We start from the raw sequence: 23629 nt of genomic DNA on the forward strand, positions 1-23629 counted from the left end.
AGAGAGAGAGAAGGAGAGAGAGGGAGAATATTAAAATCTGTAAATAAGCATGCCAAGTAGCAAAGGCAAGTGCACTAGAATACCCTCAGTTGATCATTAGCAACCCCAGGAGCCAGGAAATAGTTCAAGCGCTGAATGTAAATAGCTGTCCACCCAGATTGCTGTGTTCAGCAGAACTGTCTCTTAAAATTGATGGAGAAATCAGGATAGTTCAAGAGAAGCCCAGATTAAATCAGTTTGTGACTGCCAAACCAGCTCTACAGATGGTGCTTAAAGGGACAGCACACACAGTTAACAGCATACACGGTGGACAGCATACACGGTGGACAACGTACCCACAGCCAAATATTAGTCAGAATTCAGAAATCCTGTAGAAGAGGGGGGAAAATTATAGGAGCCAGAACGGTCAAGGACACCACTAAATGCAAAGACTCAACTACCCTGGGTTCATAGGGGCTCATAGAGACTGAACGAACAATCAGGGAGCCTGCGTGGGACTGACCTAGGCACTTTGCATATATGTTACAGTTGTGTAGCTTGGTCCTCTCTCTTGTGGGACTCCTAAGAGTGGGAACAGGGGCTGTCTCTGACTCTTTTACTGGATTTTGGGACCCTACTACTCATACTGGCTTGCCTTTCCCCGCCTTCATATGTGGGACAGTGTCTAGTCTTATTGCAACTAGATATCCTGTGTTTTGTTGATATTCACAGGAGATCTGCCCTTTCCTGAACAGAAATGGAGGAGTGGATTGGGGAGTGAGAACAGAGGAGGGTGGGGGAAGGGGCTGGGAGGAGAGGAAAGGGGGGAACTGTGGCCAGGCTATAAAATAAAAATGAAATAAAGGACATAAAATGTTGTAAGCAAAGACTAGTTGGCCATTTGGTGAGAGTGAAGAATACCACAAAGAAATAGGTTTGCAAAAGTAAAGGCCAGGCTCACGGGACTTCAGAGGGAAGCAGGGACTCTACTGGAAATCAAAAGAGAGGCCACCATTTCACACTCTGGCAAAGAATCTGGCTACATAGCGCTCGCATTGTGACATTTGCATGAAGCTGAATTCAAAAGTAATTGATGGAGGAAATTCAAAACAGCAAAGTATTGGGGCAATGGAATGGTTACTGCTCAGTGTGTTTGATCTGAGCTATGGTGAGAATTTAAAGCAAGAAGCAGAGCAGAAAGATGTGAATGATATGTAATTTGTCCAAGAAAGAAGTGTGAATATATTTAAAGTTTAAGATCAGGTGAGTGCCGACAAAGACATTGTAATTATGAAAGAGGATAGTCCCATTGAAGAGAGACAGTTCACTTTGCACTGGGACAAAACCAAAGGAGCCTTGATGGCCAATCTCACGCTTGGAAGACTCTCAGTGAAAAACTGAAAACTTAATCTAAATACTTCCATCTAAGGAGAATTCCCGAGAAGACAGAGCCTCCTCCAGGGCACACCAGCTTAAAGGGACCATCACAGGCAGCTATGTGGTTGCTGTGGCTGTGGCCCCAGGGGACCAGGCCATGCCTCAAGCTAGAAGCACAGCCTGGTATTGTTTGCCCACTGTTAGCTTTGCAGATACGTAGAAAGTAAGAGTTTCAGGGTCTCACAGCCTTGTGATGAGGATTCGGGAAAAGCTGGCAAGGCCAGGCAATGCATAATAAGGTCAGAGTTCCTGCAGAGAAGAGGTCAAGAGAGGTCACTGTGTGAAGCTGCAGAGGTGAAATTCAAGTTGCAATGTCTATCCCAGTTGGAGATGTCAGAAACATGGGACATTGTCAAGATACCAGGTGGATCCAGTCCAAGAGAGAACCCATGTCTGTTGCAGGAAGAAGGATGTAGGTGTGGATTTATTGGTGCTCAGTGTGTGTCAGTCTGTAATAGAGACGGGCCACCACATTGCTGATGTGTAGATCTATGTCTTCCAAGACTTTCATTTAGGGATTGGCCCGTCTTGTAAAGTTGGCCTCTGACCCTGTGGAACTCCCAGGACTCAAGCCCTTCCCTTGATTTCCAAGGCCCTTGTCTTCTTGAAGCAGACCAACCCTGAATGCAAGGCAAGACTTAAGATCTGGGGAAGAATTTTTACTGAAGAACAGTTATGACTTCACTTTAACAACAGCAAAAGATGCTGAATGAAGACGTTCTTCCCAAGTGATGAAATCAGGACATCTTGTCCCGTGGAGAGAATCTCAAATCTTTGAAAACCTATTCTTTCCTAGCCTTAGGTCAATGAAGAACCCAAGTGTACCCAAAATAGACCATGGTCTCGCCTCAGCACAAATGTTTCCATTTAATTTTGGGCTCATTGGCAAAATGTACATCCAGAAAGAATGGGAATTAGAGCTTGCTGACAGCAGACACTTTGCCAGTGTTTTCCTAGCAAGGTAGATGGAGTACACATTTTATCCAGGAGCGCCCATCAGGTCAAATCATAATGGTAGTATATGCTGGTAATATGGTAATACATATAACATTCTCTGCAGCCACTGGCTAGCTGAGTTTCCTATGCCAATATATCTATAGGACACAGTCTGCCTAAACACTGATGAGTGTTTCACAGCAAAAAATGCATATTGTGCTGTTAAGGAGCAAGTCTTTGCTCACGCAACCATGACGTCACTGAACGTGGCTTACAGTTCAACCAGGTTTTGTCTCTGTGTCTGGGTCAGCTTATCCTTGTCACACATCCTGCCTGTGGCTGTGGAGGAGACACTGCTTACAGATATAGGCACATTACTGTGATCTCATAGAATTCAGGGTTCTGAAGCTTCCAGAAGGATTCCAGCTTACAGGATCCGAAAGCACAAACCTCTGCCCTCCCTCCCCTTGCCCAAGAGCTTGGTAGCATGAAAACACATGTTTCTGGGTCATGGTGAGGCTGGAATCTCACAAGCAATGAGCAGCTCAGGATGGCTGGCAGCTGGGCTCAGCAGGCATCTTGTGTGGAGTGTTCACCTTGCACACACAGCTGGGGAGAAGATGGCTGGGAGCTGGAGAAACCTGATGTCTAGGATAGTCTTGTCTTTACTGCCATTCTCTTGTCTGCTGGGAAAATCATGAATATTTTAAATTAATTTCTCAGTTAATACATAGCCCTCCCTACCAATACTTCTTGCTGGTACTAGTCAGGGACGGTTCTCTTCAGCATCTACATGGCCACTTAGAACCATTTGTTACTCCAGTTCTGGGGATCCAATGCCCTCTTCTGGCCTCTGTGGGTACTGCACACATACAGGCACACATGTGTTCACATAAAATAAAATAATAAACATTTAAAAAGAATATTGGTACATTTGTGTGAGTTGACTTCTGGGACCTGCTCTGAGCTCTGTGCCATCCCCTCTGCCATTGTCACACAGTATTTATTGCTGTGGTTATGTAAAGTGCAGTTCTTTCCTGTGCCAGGCACCAGATTCCTCCCTCTTGACTATGACTCAGCATCCTAGGAATCAGTAGCTACTTGTAAGAGTCACAAATTGTGTCATTCAGAGGTTTCAAAACAGGAGACTTGGGCCCTACAGGCAAAGGATGTTGATGTGTGTTTCAAAGGTCTGCACACATTTCTGAACTTTCTGATCTAGTTTTCTTACTCTTGCCAGGCAGCAGGACCAGGCTGATGGGGAAAATACCACAAGTTTTTGCAAGGATACAAGGAGAGACTACAAGAGAGAGGCCCTGTGACCACAAATGTCTGGAAAACTACTCAAGGCACACCTACTACAAAGAAAGGCCTTCTGAGGCCACACCTTGATTAAGGACAAGAGCTAGTGTGTTCATAATTTTAACTTCTTGTACTGTAAGGAAAACCTATAGTAGTGAGAGAAGTCAAGGAGACTGCTGGCCAGAATCAGTTTGTACAACTTCATTCTACATTTTCCCAAAGTTTCAACAGTAGATAAAACATCACGGCATCCTCACGGTGACTGGTGACATGGCTATGGAATGCCCTCACATGCTACCTGCAACCCAGAGTCTCTATCTTCCACTTGAGGCAAACCCAATGGGAGGCAGGATGACCTCTGTACCATAGAAACCCTTGAAACTGCTCCAGTTTTCCTTTTCCTTGATCCTGCTTGAAACTAAATAACCACCATCTTGCCATTTGGATAGCTTTGGGCATGCCTGTTAGTGGTGACATTAATGCAGAAGCTCCTGGGGCATTGTTTACTGTTAGGGACACTGGCTGCCAAACCGCTAGAGACATGGAGTCCGTGTTTTCCCAACGGTGTTGTGTTGGTGACATGGCTGAGGTGAGCCTTAGGGGGTTCCCACATGATCTACAAGGATCCCTGCCTCATAGGCCACCAACGTACATCCCTGTTTTCTGTTACTTTTGTGGCCCTGTGGATACTCTTTGGCAACCATGCAGTGCTTAGGGAAAAGACCACTGTATTCCTATTTGAACTTGTCACTTTAGTGGAAGAAATTAATCTTTGGGTATTGCGCAGTCTGATGGGGGGGGGACAAATCAGCTTCTCATATCAAGTACTAGAGCTTAAATATTCTCTGTTTAAAAAATTTTTTGCTTCTATATATGAGTGTGAGTGCATGTGAGTGAGCATGTATGTGTATATATATATGTATATATATGATTGTGTTTATGGATATATGGGGGTGTGTGCTGAATGCACATGTATGCTCATGGACCATCTTAAGTGTGGAGGTCAGAGGACAACCTGCAGGAGTAGGTTCTCTCCTTGAGAAGTCAGAGACTGAGCTCAGGTTGCCTGGCTTGGTCGCAGGTTCCTTTACCCACCAAGATTCTTTGTGGGTCCCAAGCATCACTTTTATATAATAAGCTCTACAGACTAAAAGGAGAAAGTGAAAAAAGTATTTGAGTATTTCACTTTACTTTTATCCAAGAGGCGGAATTCCTAGGAATACTGGAATTAATGTGAAACCGTGTGAACTTTGTCTCGGAAATTTACAGTGGCATAAATGTTTGTGATGGGCTATTTCCTCCCCCAAAAGAGAATGTTGATGTGCTAATCTTCAATGCCCAGAAATTATGGCTTTTGTGGGAAGTGAGATGAGTTCATCACAGTGGGCTCTAATCCAGCACAACCGTGTCTTTATGTAAAGAGAAAACCTGACCATGGAGAAACACAGACAGGGGTGGAGGGATATCCATTAGAACGAGGTTGCCCCAAGCCATGGAGTGCCCAGAAGCTGGGGGAAAAGTCTAGCAAGCTCTTTCCATCTGAGCCACGGACCTCAGTCTTCGGACTGTGAGATGTCATATTTCTGATAGTGATATTTGTTACCTCACTTCAGAGAACGAATACAGCCCCTTTAACTAGCATTTGGGGACAATCGTTATTGAAGTTTTCTCTAAGCCAATGAGACAAAAACTGCTTCAAAAAAGCAGCTGGTTCATAATACATTCTAATCCTGGAAAATTCAAAGATTCCAGTCTTGTGGCCCACCCCCTCCCAACCCCCACTACAGAGAATGTCGTTTTTGTAAATAAATTCCATGCTTGCAGTGACACAGAAGCCCTGGTTTATCTCCAATGTCACGAATGCTAGGCTAGCTAGCACACATCCGAAGAAAGGGGGTGTGCGTACCAATATTTCAACTTCGCTGGCGCTTGCGTGCCAGGAGGGGGATAAATCAGGAGCTGCAGAATGTTTCTCCCTGTGCAGCCACCGCAGCAGACACAGTGTGGAAGCTGAGAATTCTTATCTAGGAAGGCTCTCAGCTTCAGCATCGATGGCTGAGTTTTACGTTTCTTGCACTCCTGATACACCCAATAGTCGTCAATCACATCTAAGCAGTTCTATTAAGTTTAACGAGCTTTTCTTGTGATGTCCAGCCAATGGGGAAAAATACCAAGATATACTTAAAAACTGAAAAGCTTAAGGGAAAAAAATGTCTTCTAAGAACTATTAAAACTATTGGTCACCATGGTGACCCTGTCCTTGTGCAGTCCCCAGGGCTTGAGCAACACAAGAGACTCTTTCAAAAAGCTTTTCAGTGGAAAATCATTTCAAACTGAGAAAAAACAAAACATAAGAAAAACCCCAAAGTTCTTGCAAACCCTGCCCTTGGAGTTCTCCATCAACCTTTGCCCTGTTTGGCTTAGTTTTTGGCTCTTTTTAGCCATAGGCTTTGTCCATCACTTTCTGCTTGATAATCAGTTTGCTAAGCATTTACTGTGTGTTTTCAGGAGGAGAGAAGACACAGATTGTGATGTAACTCTCTCAGCGCGGGCAGAGACAGACAGGAAGACCATTTTTACTTGAGTCCCAGAACACAGCCACTCCTGGCTTGTTAAACATCTCCTGGGAACGGCAGGGTGCATTCCTCCCGGAGCCTCTCACTTTCGTTCGTGACTGCACTGTCCGTGGCCCCTTTCCATTTCATGGAAGAAGCCCATCACACCCAGAGCTAAACGGGCACAAAAGTTGCCAGATTCATGCTCATCTTTCTGAGATTTTCTGCTGTTTGGTGTTGCTCACCATTGCCTCCTTAGTGCCCAGAGTGGTGACAGGCACATGCATGAGCCTTGACGCCTGTTTTTAGTAGTCTAGATTAAGCCCATACAGAGAAAGAAGAATATCTCCATATTAACTTCGTTTGCCAATGACACAGTGCCTTTTGTTTTAGGGAGGGCAACGTGCCCATAGGTCCCACTCTGTAGTTAGAAATGAATCACTGTCAACAGGAGCTCAGTGGTGGGGACCTTGAGACTTCTATGCCCACACCAGAAGGAGCAGGACCATTCAGGGCCCTCTGCTTTCCTCATGTGAGGGCTGGGGTGGATTTACTTGAAGCACAGTCTGCCTCACCCTCCAGAATTCCAGCTCGGTGTTTAAATGACCTTATCCCCCTGCATCAGTAAGATAGTACCACATGACTGAAGGGTAGTGTTGTGGATGCCAGCTATAAGCACAAAGTCTATCAGTGATACTCAACCTCCTGAAGGCTGTGACCCTTTCATACAGTTCTTCAGGCTGTGGTGACCCCAAACCATAAAATTAGTTTGTTGCTACCTCATAGCTGCATTTTTGTTACTGATACGAATCATAACACAAATATCTGACATGTGGGGTCATGACCCACAGGTTGAGAAGCGCTGGTCTAGACAGAGGCTCACTGTGAAGCTGGGTGCTCTAAATTATCTCCAAGGTACCTCACAAACTGGCAAAGTAAAAGAAATGAACAGCGAGCTTTAGGATTCAAGTGCATAGTTCGAACCCACTCAAAATCAGAGCCTCTGGCCTCTGCACAGGAGGCTTCTCTGCAAGCAGAGGAGGCCAGCACTTTATTCCCCAGATGGAGAACATTAACCTAAATTTTCCACCTACAAAAACTTCTCTTCTTCCTTCCTGGCAGAAGGACATTAAGTAATTACACTTAAAAATATTCTGTGTTGAGCCGGGCAGTGTTGACACATGCCTTTAATCCCAGCACTCGGGAGGCAGAGGCAGGCAGATCTCTGTGAGTTTGAGGCCAATCTGGTCTACAAGAGCTAGTTCCAGGACAGGCTCCAAAAGCTAGAGAAACCCTGTCTCGAAAAAACAAACAAAACCAAACAAAAAGTATTTTGGGTTAGGGATGGGAGCCAGGGTCTTATGTGTGCTTGACAGGCGCTCTGTGGAGGAGCTGCATGTGCCCCACTTGAGTAGATCAACTGTGTCCTGAGATAAAATGTCCCCTTCTGGCTGACTCTCCCTGCCTGAACTGCATCACAAAAACCAAGTAGAGAGGAAATCTTATGGGGCAAAACCTTCATAGCATCTCTCAATTGCCCTGTGGACTCTGGCCTGGCTAGCATCTGCAGAGAAGGGGCACCCTGAGTGGCGAGGGCCCTGGACCACAACAAGAAGCGAAGCAGGAACTTTCCTTTGACTGTAGGTGGAGGTAGCTAAAAGGCAGGGGAGAGCCAAGAATCACAGAATGAGCAATGAGCCAGGGGCGAGAAGAGGCGGTGGGCCTGGCAACCACCGCGTTCTGGTGCTCTGAGTCACTTGAGCACAAAGAACAATGCAGCTTGCAGGTGGTTAGCGATAGCTCCGGGCAGCCTCGCCTGCTTTTGTAGAGCGATACCAATCTTAATTATTATTGGTTAAGATGAAAAACAACTGCCCCGGAGTTAGGAAAATCAAATGGGTCCCGTTCTTGGTTTCCATCACACAAAGGGGAGTCTGTTCTGCAAAGCCCAGTTGGGCTTGGCCTGCTCGGGGACCACTGACACCCAGCTCCTTCCCAGAAGGACAGCTAACTCGTGCTGCGGAACCTGGGTGCTACAGGTGCTGGCAAACCCAGCTACGGCGGCTTGTGTGTAATACGCTTTTGATAAATGTTTCATAAAGTGCCTGTTCAGAAAACAATTGCGTTTTCCCGTGGGAGGGGAGTAAAATTGATGATTGTGGTAGCGCCAAGCACTTCATGTCACACAAGAACAGCTTGTCCTTGGGGCACAGATTACAAGTATGAGTCTTTGCAGTCTCTGGCATGAATACGGCAGAGTGTTAGGAAACCAGCGCGGATTCTGATGCATAGAGAATACGGAAGGGCTCGCAAGAGCATGCATCATGCATATGGAAACTCCTCAGACACACTTGGAGATTCTGGCCCTTAGAGTCATGACATTGATGTCCATAAGTGTACTTACAGGGGACAGTGGGAGGAGATTTATGTCTTAGCAAAGCTCCAGTGAGAGCTGGAGATGCAGCTCTGCCTAGAGTTCTTGCCTCAACTGTACAAAAAACAAAAAACAAAACAAAACAAAAAACCTTCAAGTGCACTTGAGGTCTGCAGCTTTAGGCCCAGTGTCTGATGTACCCAGAAATACCTTATTTAGGGTCAATTCCTTTTAAAAGAGGCCTTTAGACATTAGGAAGAGACATTGAATTTCACTAAATACAGATGTGGCGAGTCAAATGATATTTTACTCTTGTTTTCGTGAAGGGTGTTAATATATTTTTAACACTAAAAGTAATCTTGATTTAAAACTCATAATCATGGGATATTGTTCTTTTAATCTGATGCTGGATCTTATTTGATAATGTCTTCTGTAGATTGGTTTCTGTGTCAAAATCAGTACAACTGGTAGTTTTTTGGGATATCTTGGTATAGTTTTTAATCAATGTATTTCTTGTTCCAAGACAATACATTTGAAAGGTTTCTTCCGTGTGTCGAGGAACAGTTTGCAGGCACCATGGGCTCAGCTTTTCCACAGGTGCATGACTCCCACTCGGGCCACTTCTGGCTTGTGGTTTCAGAGGGTGCCCATCCCAACTCCGCTTCACCTCCCTCTCTTTTCTGGTCAATTTAGCTGCGTGGGGTTATATACAGCCATCTTGCCTTCCCTAAGATTTTGTCATTCACTCAATGTCCCCAAATATGTTTCCTATTTCCCCTTTGTATTGTATATGCTTGCATCTGCCGTCACCCACGTACTTCGCGGTAGGACAGCTGACAGCTTACAAGGTCGCCTCTAAGGAACGACTTTGTCTTGCTGTTGGCTCCGCTCAGTTGTGCCTCATGTTGACCATTCCCACCCTTCGGCTTTGCTGAGTACATGCGAATTTTGCTGCTGAACTGGGTTGAAAATAGACGTTTCCCCCTCATTCAACTGTTCCTGGAAGTACTGATTTGCTAGACCAGGCCAGCCCAGTTCTACCCTTATTTTCCTCAGCTCTCACGGCACGGACATTCGCATGGTTCTCTTCCTGCTGACAGTCTACTATGATCTTTTCAGTTGTTTCATGTTACAGAGGCTGTGGGAACCTCTTGTTCTTTCTCTCTGCATATGTGCATGCTGGCTTTTTAAGTGTGTCCATTCTATTTCCTATTCTCAGAAATTATACTTTTCCTTTCATGTGTACCACTGAGATGAACCTTTGGATCACTTCAGTAATTAGAATAATAATCGTAAAGTAGAGCTTTTTAAACCATGTAGAAGCAGCCAGTGACGCTATGTCGTCAGCAAAAGAATGACATTGTTACTTTAAGCCTAGTGTCTAACATTTACCCTAGTTTAAAGAGATCTAAATCCACTTTTTTTTAACCCTGGGATATGAGTTCCTTTTGGGATATATGGATAGTCCCTGACTTATGATAATTGAAAGTACAGTTTTTCAGTGTTAAGGTGATGGCTCAGAGTTCAAAGATTAAAAGGTAGCACTACCCTTGCAAAGGATTCAGGTTCATTTCTCAGCACCAGCATTTAGTGGCTCACAAGTGCCTCTAAGTTACAGTTCCACAGGATCTGGCTGTCCATACGCTTTTCTGGTCTCCATGTGTACCAGTGCACATAAATGCATGCAAGCACACACATACACATAAAAACCGGTGATAAATGGATGGTAGATACATAGTTAGAATGAGAGATAGATAGATAGATAGATAGATAGATAGATAGATAGATAGATAGATAGATAGATCTTTTCAGAAGCAATGGCATTTTCTATAGAGGCCATACCTCTATAGAAAGACCCTGACTAGTTCTCCTGAGACTTGGTTCTGTGCCATACTGTGTTGCTTATTCTGCTGCTCAGCAGTCCTGGTGGATCAAATGCCTCTCTGTGCACCATTTCAAGTTATGGTGGGTATTTTGGGATGGAGCCCCATTGTCAGTGGAGAAACATCTGTATAGACCTGAATCCTTACCCTCTCTCTGATTTATTCTCCTTTTCAGATTTCTATGTACATTATTATTCCTAACATAAATTTTAACTTTTTTTAAAAAAAAATACTTTTACTGAGTTTTCTCAGGCCCTCACACTTTGCTCATCTTCTTGCAAATCTATTCTTATTCTTCTCTTCATTGTGTACAGAAATGCATTTCTCTATGTCTATGGATATAGAGAAACTCCTTTATTCTTTCATGTTAACTTAGTCTTTTGTTTTTCAAGACAGGGTTGTTTTTTTTTTTTTTTGATTAGTCCTGGCTGTCCTGGAACTCGCTCTATAGATCAGGCTGGCCTTGGACTCACTGAGATTCACCTGCCTCTGCCTCCCGAGTGCTGGGATTAAAGGCACATGCTACCACTGCCCAGGGGAACTCGTTCCTTTTTTTTTATTTCTACTTTGTGCTCTTTCTTCTTAGCTTTGTACTCCACTTTGAAATAATAATTTTCTTCACTATTTTTCATGAGAGAATGCCTTGCTTGCAATAGCCACTCTTTTGTGGCAATTGCTTTTAGATGTATGCTCCTTTGCCCTCGCCTTTGATTGGCAGCTCCGGATGTGCCAATCTGGAGCCCCGTGCATGCTCTTGCACACGGCAGCATCCAGAAGCACATCTTTCCCTCCCTGTTCTAATCCTCAGTGCACTCATCAGCAGGCTGTTTAGCACTGCCCGCCACATTCTGTGTGAGCAGACATCCCTCATCTCTGCGAGATGCTCTTTCCATTTCTGCGTCTCGGTCTCTTTATTGATTACAGTTAGAATGGGAAAGGATGGGGCATATAGATATCCATGGCACCACTGGAAACTTGAAGTCTTGCCATACATTTTAAATAATTTAAGTAATTCTGGCCAGAGCACATCGCCGCACTAATGTATTCTTACATTAGAGGGTTTTTATACAAATCTACCTTATGATTTCAAACCAACTTTAGAATATAAAATTTGCTGTGTAGAAAGTTAAAAAATAATTTGCGTAGTCTTACCACAGTAGCATGGGACCCTGGAATGCCAACGAGAGGACTGTCCTCTGTCCCTGACTCCACTGTCCTCCTCCACTGGTTTTCTAGGCTAGAGAGTTCTAGGCTGTCAGACAAACCATCAATCTTTAGCAGAAGTTCATCCAATAGGCTTGAAAATTCATCCAGGTAATAATTCTTAGGGGAAGAAAATGAGATTGGTAAAGGCATACAAGAATGCAAAATTTTTCTTTTGCCCTCATTATCTGAATTATTCAGTGATGCCAACTTTAGACAGTTTTTCCTGTTATAAGATATTAAGAACCCAGAAGATTTGGGTGTTGGGCCGGCTTCTTTCTGTCGGCCTCGGTTCCTTCATGTATGGTTTGTGCACACACTGTTTCATTCATAAGTGTTACCGCTACTGACGCTTTGACAAAGGGCCACTGAATGGATTTGAAGTCATAATGGGCACATGATGGGCAGTAAGCCCTATCCAAACACACGGTGTGATGACTGCTTTTCGCGGGCTTCAGGGCCACATGGAATGCTGTATACACAGCGGTCACGGATGACGGCTGAGAAGTCACTGTGAAAATACCTAGATTGGACTTGTTTGTATTAGTGTCTGGAGTGCCCAAGCTGAAGTGTCAAGGGCCCCATGGGTTTGGGTAGAAGTTTGGGTCTGATAGCCAGCACCAAAAGCAAGTGAGTAATTCAAGGAAAACCTGGAGACTCTACATTTTCAACAGTACAGGATGTAGTGAGCAGCGGCGGAGTCCGCGAACCCTGCGAGCTTAATAGTATTTCAAGGGGAGAGTCTATGAGATCCACTAGGGTTGAGCCTTTGCGGTAATAATTGGTACGGATCCATAGTGGTGCTCTTCTAGCAGAAGGCAAGCCTGCACGGTAGTGTCATCAACCCGAGTGTGTCACTGCTTCCTGCTCCAAGGTCACACAGCTTACCTGATCCGTAGCCACCTCGGTCTCCTCCAGAGTTGTTTCCAGTCCCAGAATGGCGAGGACTTTATGCCATGCATAAACAGCGACATTTGTAAGTGTCACATGAGATTTTCTTTGAGAAGACTTTCTTTTTCGGAAAAAAGTCAGGAAGGAAGCCCTCAGCTGGAAGAGAGAGAGAGAGAGAGAGAGAGAGAGAATTCAGTGTCACCAAGCTATGGAATGACTGTCAATGTGATAAACTATGAAGTGGACATTACATCCACTGCTGATGCTGAAGGACTTCTCAGGAAGCTTGGCAAAACAAAATTAGGAAAACGCCACCCAGGTGTTGAACTTTGGTTTGAGCTCAGCAGTGAGAGGCTATCTTACTCTGAAGCACACTGCTGTCATCTCACGGAGGTGTTTCTGTGCAGGGCACACCACCTCAGCTGGAGTGTGGGCTGGTGTCTGGGAGATGGGAGGGAACCAGAGACCCAGCAGACTGTCGCGTCCTCGTGTGTGCTAGTAAGAGGAGCCAACACTGTGCCCCAGATAGGAGTCCCTGGGCTATTGATTTCCTCACTGCTGACTGAGACGTGTTAGCTCACATCCTGTTTATTTTGGAAACTAGCTCAAACAAGCAAAATTTTAGCCATTTAGAGCCTGTCTGCTTTGGACGCCTTGGAGAACCTCACGTGGTTCTGTCCATTGAAATGGAGAAGCTGTGCTGACAGGCCCCAGCAGCTAAAGCTTGCTAAGTCGCTGACCCAGAGCCTCCTTCCCCCTACTGCTGCTGAGCCACACCCTCGGAGCACGTCAGTACCCCTCCCTAAGACCTCCCTTCCCCCTTTCTTCTGGATTTCCATCGCCTGACTCCACTATAGCCTGCATGTATGTGTGGGGGGCAGGGGTCTACAGTGTGAGGGGCTTCTATGTGGAAACATGTCAAAACATCTCTAAAAAATGTCCCGCCCTTGATCATCCCTTCAACCCTTAGCAGGATTGTGTGGGGACACCAAGAGCTGGGAGCACACACAGCTGGCAGATGGACACAGCTTGCCTGCACATCTGAGGGCTGGCTTCAAACCACAGAAGGCAGTTTAAACAACCAAAGAAGATGGTGTGACTCTAAGTGTTAAATCCCAGCACTCAGGAGGCAGAGACAGGCAGGTCTCTGAGTTCAGGGGTGGCTTGATCTACAGAGTGAGTTCCAGGACAGCCAGGGCGACACAGAGAAACCCTGTCTTAAAAAATCTAACCAAACCTAAACAAAATTGAACCTCCTGATGCACGGTTTTAATTCTAGCGCTTGGAAACAAGAGACAGGTGGGTTCCTAGATTTTACTGGTTGCCAGTATAGCTTACCCGGTAAGTTTCGGGACAATGGGAGGCTTTCTCTTAAGGGGAAGAAAGGCAGTCTCTGAGGAATGACACTGAGAGTTGTCCTCTAGCCTACAAATGCGTTCGCGCGCACAAGCGCGCGCGCACACACACACACACACACTGGATGGATGGAAAGAGAGTTAGGTGAGTGGGCCAGTGAGTGTAGTCACAGGTAAACAAATGGGGGATGGGCAGCTGGGAGGGTAAGTGGTCAGGATGGAGGAAGGAATCAAGCATGGATGGATGAACGGGAAGGAGTGAGCGGGGAATGTGGACCACTGAAAGGAGCTAAGAGCGCCAACCCGTTGGCTGTCAGGGTGCGAGCATATATGTAGCCACTTCTAGTCTAACAATCCACCAACAAGAGCATCGGCAGAACTTCATGAAACAAAAAGTTTGAGGTCAATGAGAAAGCGTTGACCAATTCCTTTCACTTGTATTGAGCATCACCATGTGCTGGGACCACCCTGGGACGGTAGAGCTCTTGGTATAGCTGCTTGGAATGTGGCTAGAATTCAAAGGGAGACAGAAAGGGCTACCTAGGACCATGACTCAGTGAAGCCGGCTTAGAGTTTAGGGGCAGACCAGCTGTAAAAGTGCCCTCTTCACAGAGAAGGGATTCAGGAGAGGCAGCCTGAGATCAAGTTGAAGGTGAGAAGAGACGTTGAGTCACCCAGTGGGAGGCCAGGAAGGCCGTGTCCAGAGCGGAAGTAGCTGTGGTCTTGCTGGACTCTTCTCAGTGAAGGAAGAATCAAGCTGATTGTGCTCCCAGCCCCATCTCAGGGCAGTTCAGCTAGATCCTGGGAACAGGGTCTGTTCCCATGAGATCTGGCCAACGCAGTCTCTACTTGTCTGTCTATGTGGACAGAGACCACTTTGTCCTGATAGCAGATGCAACCTTCACACATTTTGACTTTAAAGTCTAGGCTGCATCGGGGTATCCACATACCATTCCGAAACATAGAGCGGCCACCAGCAGAAACAGGGCCCCGCAGTAACAAGCCACGGCTCGACGCCCAGACTCCAAGTGATTGCGCAGTGAGTCCTTTTGGTTTCTTCCCAGAAACTGAAGCAGCAGCTCAGGAAATGCATCTGTAGAGGTGTCGGGTGGTGGCGTCCCGGTGAAGAGCAGAAACCGGCACAAGTGGGAATAGGCAGCCAGCGACAGGGCCCCTAACAGCTGCAGGGAGGAAACCCCGGGATGTTGATTCATCAACTCTCTTTGGGGAAGAGGGCTATTTGGGGACTTCTCAATTATTTTAAGTTGCTAAAAGCTGGGAGAAGAGGATTTTGTGTGCAGCCCAAGCCTTTCTGGTTTAGGATCTTATCCCAAAGAGGCCAACCTCCACCACCGTTGCCCCTCCCAGCTCTCTTTCTGTGTTTCAACCTGTATCTACACCTTCTGAGCCACCTCGTAGTTCTGAAAAGAGGCCTGTGCTCTCTTCTCTGCCGTCAGAGTTCTTCTAGTCCCCTCCTGCCACCCTCCTTCCACTGAAGCTTGGGAGGCTGTCTGAAGGCCAGGTCACGGTTCACACACATGGACCATGAGGGTCTGTGATGGATGCTCAGTTGTAAAGAGGTTCACCATTTTAGGCCACCTTGGCTATCAGTGACCTGCCCCTTCAGCCTTTGGCCAGGAGCATCTTGCCTATATACGAGCCCTCTACTATATGGGACCTACTGCTACTGTGAGGTCTCTTGTCTACATGTGTCTAGCACCCAGCCTGGGCTATGTAAAGATAATGGCTTCAGAAGAATCAGAAAGAGCCACTTAGAGCCAAACTGGTTCTGGTTCAGCTTATGGTTTGGCTAACAGAGACAGGGACTTGGCTTGGGGTCTTGTAGTTGTAGTGCTGGTAGCCCAGTTTGTTTCACGCTGTCTGCTAAAGCCAACCCCAGGGCTGACACACTTTCTCAGGTGTGATGTCTGGATGGCAGACCACCATCGTGCTATCTGTCTGGGGAATCACTGGCCTCTGTTTCCCTGGCCCTGAATTTAGAATTCCTTGCCTCTTGCCTGGCACTCATTGACTATCCTGAACTCTGAAGTGGTTTGGCACACATCTCTGTGGGACTGAGGAGGAAGAAAGTGTAGCCTAGGCTGAGCGTGGTGGGACATGCCTGCCATCGCAGTGCTCTGAGCTGGAGGCAGGAGCATCGGGAATTCAAGGTTATCATTGGCAATAGAGTGGGCTTAAGACCAGGCTGCGTTACATAAGACCTTGTCTTGAAACAGAATGAAAAAGGGATGACAACTTTGCCCAGTGGGTAGAGGGAGTTTGCTGCTCCTAAAATGGCAGTGTCACTGAAAACATCACAAGTGACATTGTTCATTATATCTTGGGCTTTTCTTAACATAAAAGCACGTTTATATAATGCTAAATGGTATAAGTAACAATTTACTGTTAGGTAGGGATCACATAGGTCTCTATAATTTCTAAAACAAACAACCTTCTTTGGCTTACATCAACCATGTGTTTCCTGGCAGGTTTATTCGCTGGCCTCTGGTGACATCTATGAGTTGGTTAGGGGTAGCCTAGGTTGAAATGTAGCTGTCTTAGACTCGGAGGTATATTCCTTCTGCTCCCATTTGCTGACCTGCTCCTCCAAACACAGGTCCAGCAAGGTCTGGGGTCTATACTTTCTATAGCAGGAGACTCTTGCTTGGGTCCTTGCAGGTCTGTGTGAGCCCTGGGCCCTGAGAGCCAGAACATCCTCACAGTAGCCACCTGGCCAAGTGGTTCTCTTGGATTTGATAGCAATGCAGTCTGTGGCAGAGGTGTGGACATGTGCTGCACTAGGTCTATGGGGCTGGAATGAGCGCTTCCCCACTGGGACCTGCTCAGGACCAGTAACCAGGAGCATCATCAGGGCCTAAGCTACACACTGGGTCTGGTTTGGGCCTTCCCTCTCCAGTTAGAACTTTTGGCCCATCCCTGGATGGAGACTTGCGCTGTTCAGGCATTGCCAAGCGTTCATGCAAAGGGCTGAGCCCTATATACCCATGATGCTCTTTCATCCTGATTGGGGTTTCCATCTCTGTTCTACTCATGCTATGTGGCTCCTCACACAAGGTCAATAATACAAAGTAGATTCTAGCGTGTGAGTGGAACAGTCTCTGTGTGCAGGACTTGGGTGACAAGTGCATGTCAAAACACCTGAAAGTTACAGTCCTAAGGCAAGTGTCATCCCCTCTCTCAGCGTCTTATTTCCTCATCTGAGAAAACCACCTTTCCTGCCCGCGGCCCATTGTGCTTGTTAAGCATGTTCACACATAAGAGGCTCTCCACAGCACTCCTGACACCTAGAGAGAGATCTGTCGCTGGTAATAACCACAGGAAATAACCATAATAATGCTGTGGGAAAGCATAACACAACGCCATTGTTTAATAAATCTTGACTATTGCTGTCACAAATGCAACTTATAATACTGATACCCCTTATCTAAACCCCACCGTAATGGGTCAGGTGGCTAGAATTCTGGATAGTGTGCCACCCTGTGAGAAGTTTGCTATTCTCTGCCTAGGGTGAACCAATGTGTTGGCTGACTAAGGAAATCGCTGGAGAAAGGGGAGAGAATTCTTACGGCGGGTGCCAGGGCTCTGGAGAGAGACGAACGCATCATTGCAGAGAAGGCTGCCCTGCTGCTTAGGAGGCCGAGGAGATGAGCACATTTCAACATCCAGAGGAACAGCAGGCTTCCCCGGAGCCATCTTACCCTCTAAGGGAAGAACACAGCAGGTCAGTGTGTCCTGCCAAGGACAATAAGGAGGTGCAGACACGGGCACACACCTGTGAGCTGTGCTGAAACACAAGTCCATTTAAGGAGTTGTTTAGACCACAGGTCTCCCAGGGATACCAGGTTTCCCAGGGACACCAAGCGCCAGTGTTTGCAGAGGAGCACAAGTCAGAAGCAGGAGTCAGGACACACTGTAAGGCATCTTCAGGACCCAGGCTGGTAGAGACAGAGGATTTGGTCTGGCTGTTCCCCTCTGAGCCTCAGTACACCGTGCTCAGTAAGGAAATGACTGTCGCAGCAGTGACAGGGTGTGTCTCCCTCATCATGCAACACTTTACCAGTGCTTGCCTTGAAGATACTGAAAATTGAATCCTGTGATAGCTAGGACGGTTCCCACATTATAGCTTTGAAGTCTATGGCTCAAACAATCACAGTGATGGGACAAAAGACACACAGCAGGGTGACCCAGGGGCATGCTTGGAGTTCAGATGCAGCACAGGTACCCATAACCCCTGCTGAAAGCTCGCCGCAAAGGGCCTTTCGGCATATGTATCTCTCTCCCCCAAGAGAAAGAAATGGATGCCAAACGCTAGAACTCCATGTGGGCAAGGGATCAAGGTTTTCAGGTTGTTTGGGAAATGACAACAGAGGCCCAGGGAAGTTGTGAGGGGCTGGCACACCGGTGGCCCCTTCGAATCAGCAGGGCACAGCTGTGCTGGGGAAGAAACAGGGACGACTGACACCACAGCCGGTACTGGCTAGGAGGGCTACAAAGTGGGGGCATGCGCAGAACCGCACCTTTCCTGGTAGCTGCAGTTTAACAGGCGGGAAATGAAAGCAGAGACTGACTTTGCATTTTGTTTAGACCGACGCATGTAAATAATACGTGCATCCCGCACAAATGGAGACGTTTGCACGGTAAATTTATAAAATTCAACAAACATCTCAATTTGAGCCGACCACACTTCATTCTCTATGCTCTCAGGGGTCAGGGACCATGACACTGGAGAGACAGCTGTGACCTCTCCATGGCCCCCTTTCTTGCCTATATCTGATTGAAGGGACACCAGGAAGCCTCATTAACTGTTTTCATTATCATATTTATTTATAGGATGTCTATCATGTGCCAAGAGGGATATGTAGGTATAGTCTTCCTCTCTCTCGTCCTCGAAAACCTCTTGTGTTGTACCATGGTTCTATCATATTTAGAATTTGAGGAAGCTTACTGATAGGGTTAAAGAAAAGCTGAGGCTAAGGCCATAGGCCACAGCTGCAAGGCCGTCTGGATCAGACAGTGACAGCGTGCTCTGAAGGCCTGCCATCCTTACGTCACAGTTCCCATTTCCACTGCTTCAGTGTGTTGCTCACCTTCTTAGGGTACGGGTGGTGCCATTTGTGGTGTGGATGGGACACCATTACCTGTTTCACTAGATAGTACATCACCCGATGCTTGGATGGTTGTGTGATATACGCTTGGCACACCTGTGGTCCCTTCAAGGCTGTAAGACATGGCTGTGCTTGGGAAAAAGTGGAGTTGGTTGACACTGTAACCCCCACTGGGTAGGTGAAACACAATGTGAGCTATGGGCAGGACTGCAAATTTCCTGGTAGCTGCAATTTAACATGTGATAGTAAGCTGAGAAATTTACTTAGTGTTTTATTTAGATCAACCTATGTAAAATAATATTATATTAGAGTAAAATGGAAATATTTGCATATCAAATTTCTAAACATTTTTTTCAGTTTGTCAAGCTAAGCCCTGTGGAGAGGAGAGTTGGAAGCACTCAGCTCTGAGCAGCTTGAGCTGTACCCCAGGCACTGGCTGGTGAAAATGAATAACTTTCTAACGATGGCACAGGTGATGCAGGGGCATTCGGCCGATGCGAGTGTGGGGCAGGATGAGGCTTGACCAGGTCAGCTCTTACTCAAGAGTTAAGGGAAGGCCCAGAGATTGACATTGGGCTACAATAGAATCCCCAGGGAAGAGGGAATCATTCCAGGCAAGATTCCGGAGACAGTAAACATGACCAGAAAGACAGCATGCTGGAGAAAGAGGGTGTGAAAGGTGAACCCGTTTGGGGGAACCAGTGCTCACTGAGAATGTCCTGACAGACTCCTGTTTCTCCTCACTACACTCCAGTGAGAAGAGCATCCTGCAAAGTGTCTCAGGAAAGGAACTTTGGCTAGGATGGAGTTGGAATCCAGACTGATGCATAGCTGTGGTTGTTGGGTAGAAGAGACAGAAAGTGAGCTGAGCCCCCTGGTAGAAAATGTGGAGACAAATACAGATACATGGGAAAGGTAGACCAGAAGGCATAGCAATGATGAGACAGTGAGGCCAGCAGAGGAACTGAGAGTCATCATCTGTCTGGGGAACAGTAGTGAACAAGCTGATAAACTTCCTTTTTAGAGCTTCGGGCCTTTTGGTGTGTGAGACAACCAAGTCATACAGCAACACACACATCTTGGTAGATGCTAAATGCTTGCAAGAAGGTCCTGGGGTGGCTATGACTGACCCAGATCTTCTTTAACTGCTCATATTTCTCAAAATAACTAAGGCAAAGAACAAAACAAACAGAAGGCCCTTGGAATAGCCCGAGGTGTTTATTACCCACAGCTGGGAGGACTTGGAGAGCAGCGTCCCGGTGTTCTACATGCTGGGGGATCCATGAGGTACTAGGATAACGGGTCTTAAGACCTTTCTGTTTTAGGACAGAAAGGAACAGAGCTTACCACCTGTGTGGATAATTTCCCTGAATTTCGTGACTGGCATACAAGACTCCTACAAGTTGTAGCAATTATATTTCGAAGTGCAGAAGTGTCTGGAATCCTGCTCCTGATATTTGGCACAGAAATGGCCTATGGTGCTCTCCATGCAGCAAGTCCCCGCTGGGATCAGCAATGTGCACAAAGCATGTGTTTGACAGCACCATGGGTGGTGAGCAGGAACGGGAGGAGACAGGCCCAGTAAGGAAGTGCCAGCTGCTCTGATGCAAAGACGATGTCTACTTTGTTTATGTCTAGCCTTGGGACTCATAAGCACCCGTGGAGCTCAACACTCAGGAGTAGGAAGTACAGCTTCAGGGCTTCCCTCATGCAAGGGCTCTCTTCTTAGCCTCGGAGGGCTGAGGACTAACTTATAAAGTCGCAGGTCTAGTGACATCTGCTAAAGGAAGATGACTGTCCTCCAGGAAGAAACTCAGACTGTCCTCTGCTTGGGATCCTTCAAGACACTGCCCCCAGGCTGTTGACTCTCTGGTTCTTCCACAGCTGGGTCACTCTGGTTATAGGAAGGTCCCGACACCATTTGGGTCTCAGTTTCCCTAGCTGTAGCAATTGTCTCGGGAACACTCTTTGTTTCTGCTCCAGTTTGCCCCGAGTGTAGATGGTGAGAAAACAGAGACAAGAAGATGGGTGGAGGTTGATATACCCTCTGGGAAGACAGAGACAGCAGTGGTACCACTTATCCAGAAAGGAAAGACTAGAGCTGTGGTGGAGGACAACTGCCATCCTTGTGCCCTCTAAGGCTCTCTAACTCAGCAGAAAAGAAAGCTGGCCCCAGGGTACATCAAAGAAGAGCCAGAGGGACGTTATGGAGAGAAGGTGGAACAGGGAGCATTGAGGCTAGAGGGGAACCAGTCCCCCCTCTTTTCAGGTTGTTCTGGGAGCATCTTGTCCAGGGTACGAAGGTACTCTAGGTACAGGATAACCCTGGGGCATTGACAGCCCTCAAGGCAGGTAGAAAAGAGACTTAGAGAATCTGTGTGTACAGGGCAGGGTACCTTGCCCTCTCTTAGGACTGGAGGGGGCGGGGGGAGGGTGAGTGGGGGAACGAGAGGGAAGTGGGAGGAGGGGAGGAAGTGGAAATTTTGATTTATAAAGTAATAAAAAAAATTATCAGAGGAAAAAAGAATCTGTGGGTAGGTAGAGGTGTTAGCTGTGACTACAGCAGATGGGAATACAGATTCAGTTTGCATATACCCTCCGTGGCATGAGGCAGTGGACCTCCAGGGAGCCCAGCTGCTTATGATAGGATTCCCTGGTCTCCTCCCAGGGGCTTATGAGACCCATCCTGGATATTCCACCTGGTCCTCTTGGTAGAGGTCCCATTCTACAGACAGAAGCCTGGAGAACAGAGATAGAAGGACTTAGAGGTGATGTTTCTCTTTTTCATGACCTCAAGTCTTTCTCTGAGTCTCGGGCTTATGACTTATTGAAAATCCCTGCATCTAAGGCCATGGCCAGATGGAAGGGAAGACAGGCATGATGTCTAAGCATGTTAGTGCCAGCCTCCTTACTGTAGACTACGCTGGCTGACACCTGCGTCCCCATGCTGCTGCAAGTCCATTTGGCATCCCTGGCTCTTGAGTTCTGCTCCACATAGCGTGCATGGATGCCCAGCTAGTGGGCACAGGTGGAATTCTCCAACTCCCTCAGTGCTTCAAGTGCCACCATCTGTGAGCTCACGGCATTATCCTTCAACAGGACAAATCATCACACTGAACCTTCTAGTCCTTGTGTGACAGATGCCACTGAGCAACATCAGTGATGGCTTCTTTTGGGTAGCCTTGAGTCCCCTAGCATACCTGATTCCATGACACCACCAGACTTAGGTCCACGAACATCTTGTGAAGTCCTTTGTGGAACTGGTCAGTGACATTCTTGGCAAGGGTAGTGAGGTGGCCAGAGGCTGCATGGTAGGCCAGGGCTACCCCAACCGTAAAGAGCTGCAACACAGGGGAGAAAGGTCTGTTAGTCAGCTGAGGGAGGACACAGTTGGCATCCCTGACCCTCTGGTGACAAGCTGCTTGTCAAACATTTAGTCAGTGGTTGAGGAGATAACTCAGAGGGTGAAGTGGACGCATGAGGACTTGGATACAATGTCCAGAGCCAGTGTAAAAATGCCTGTCATTGCACATGCTTGGACTCCCCGTGTGGGGGAGACAGAGATGGGTGGATTCCTGGGGCTCTCCAGCTAGCATGCGTCATCCATTTGATAATTTCCAGGCCAGTTAGAGACACTGTCTTAAAAAGAGAGATTGATGGCATCTGAGAAATGACACTCAGGGCTGGCCTCCACATGTTTATGTATCCAAACACACATGAACATCACACACACACACGCACGCACGCACGCACACACGCACGCACGCACCACTACCACCAATACTACCAGACACCAAGAGAACCTGATTTCAAATGCTATTCTGCCTCCACAGGGGAACCACAGTGACATTGGAAATAGTATCTATAGGATTTTCTGATAAAAATATTTTCCCTTTCCGAGAAAAATACTTTCGTGCCACTATTCTACCTAAAGAAGACTACATCAGAGAGGTTACCTCCAGCCAGTGTCTTGGTTTCCTCCAGTAGCTGAGGACGCCCTTGGTGGTCATTCCCCAGAGCTGGAAACAGAAGTAGGTCACGTTGAGGACCAGAAACGCCAGCTGCGAGGGGCCGGAAATAAGTGAGACAAACGAAGGGTCAGGTAAGTAGTTTTTTCAAGGTCTAGACTCCTGCCTGGTTGCGTTGCCCATCTCTGCTTCTGTGGACATGGTACAAGCCTCTCCCTCTTGGCAGCATTTGATAACAAACTAGCCTTCAGTAGGCACCTGGGCAGCTTGGTATCCCTTCACAGCAAGCAGACCCAGAGACCCAATTCCAGGTGCAGCATTAGGATGTGCTATTGACCCTGAGGCATAGGAATAAGACACAGGGGTGTCCACAGCCACCTCTGGCTCATCATGCCAGCCTGCCATTTATTCACCAGTTTGCAGGAAACTGAAGCCCATCAGCAGGGACTTTCTCCATCCTCTTTGGGAGCTATGGGTGCTGGGCCTTTGTGGGTCCACTCCAAAACATGGCAAATGTAATCAGAGGCAAGCTGGCTTTGCATCCTAAGGGGAGGTGTGAAACAGCAATACTGTCGCACGAACACCAGAGACTGCCTCTGCACTGGAGTGGGGACCACTGT

The 23629-nt window shown here is 47.0% G+C and overlaps 1 protein-coding gene across 1 annotated transcript in view; it reads right to left on the minus strand.

Moving 5' to 3' along the window:
- Pkd1l1 (polycystin 1 like 1, transient receptor potential channel interacting) overlaps positions 1–23629 on the minus strand; it is a 196372-nt gene that overhangs the window by 84647 nt on the left and 88096 nt on the right. The window contains 9 exon segments of the mRNA XM_005372508.1: positions 5561–5772; positions 9402–9542; positions 11619–11789; positions 12558–12716; positions 12924–13001; positions 14866–15096; positions 17503–17637; positions 22242–22382; positions 22998–23102. Coding sequence (XP_005372565.1) covers positions 5561–5772; positions 9402–9542; positions 11619–11789; positions 12558–12716; positions 12924–13001; positions 14866–15096; positions 17503–17637; positions 22242–22382; positions 22998–23102 — 1373 coding nt within the window.

Source organism: Microtus ochrogaster, linkage group LG1 (genome assembly GCF_000317375.1).
Source record: "Microtus ochrogaster isolate Prairie Vole_2 linkage group LG1, MicOch1.0, whole genome shotgun sequence".
Taxonomy (NCBI): domain Eukaryota; kingdom Metazoa; phylum Chordata; class Mammalia; order Rodentia; family Cricetidae; genus Microtus; species Microtus ochrogaster.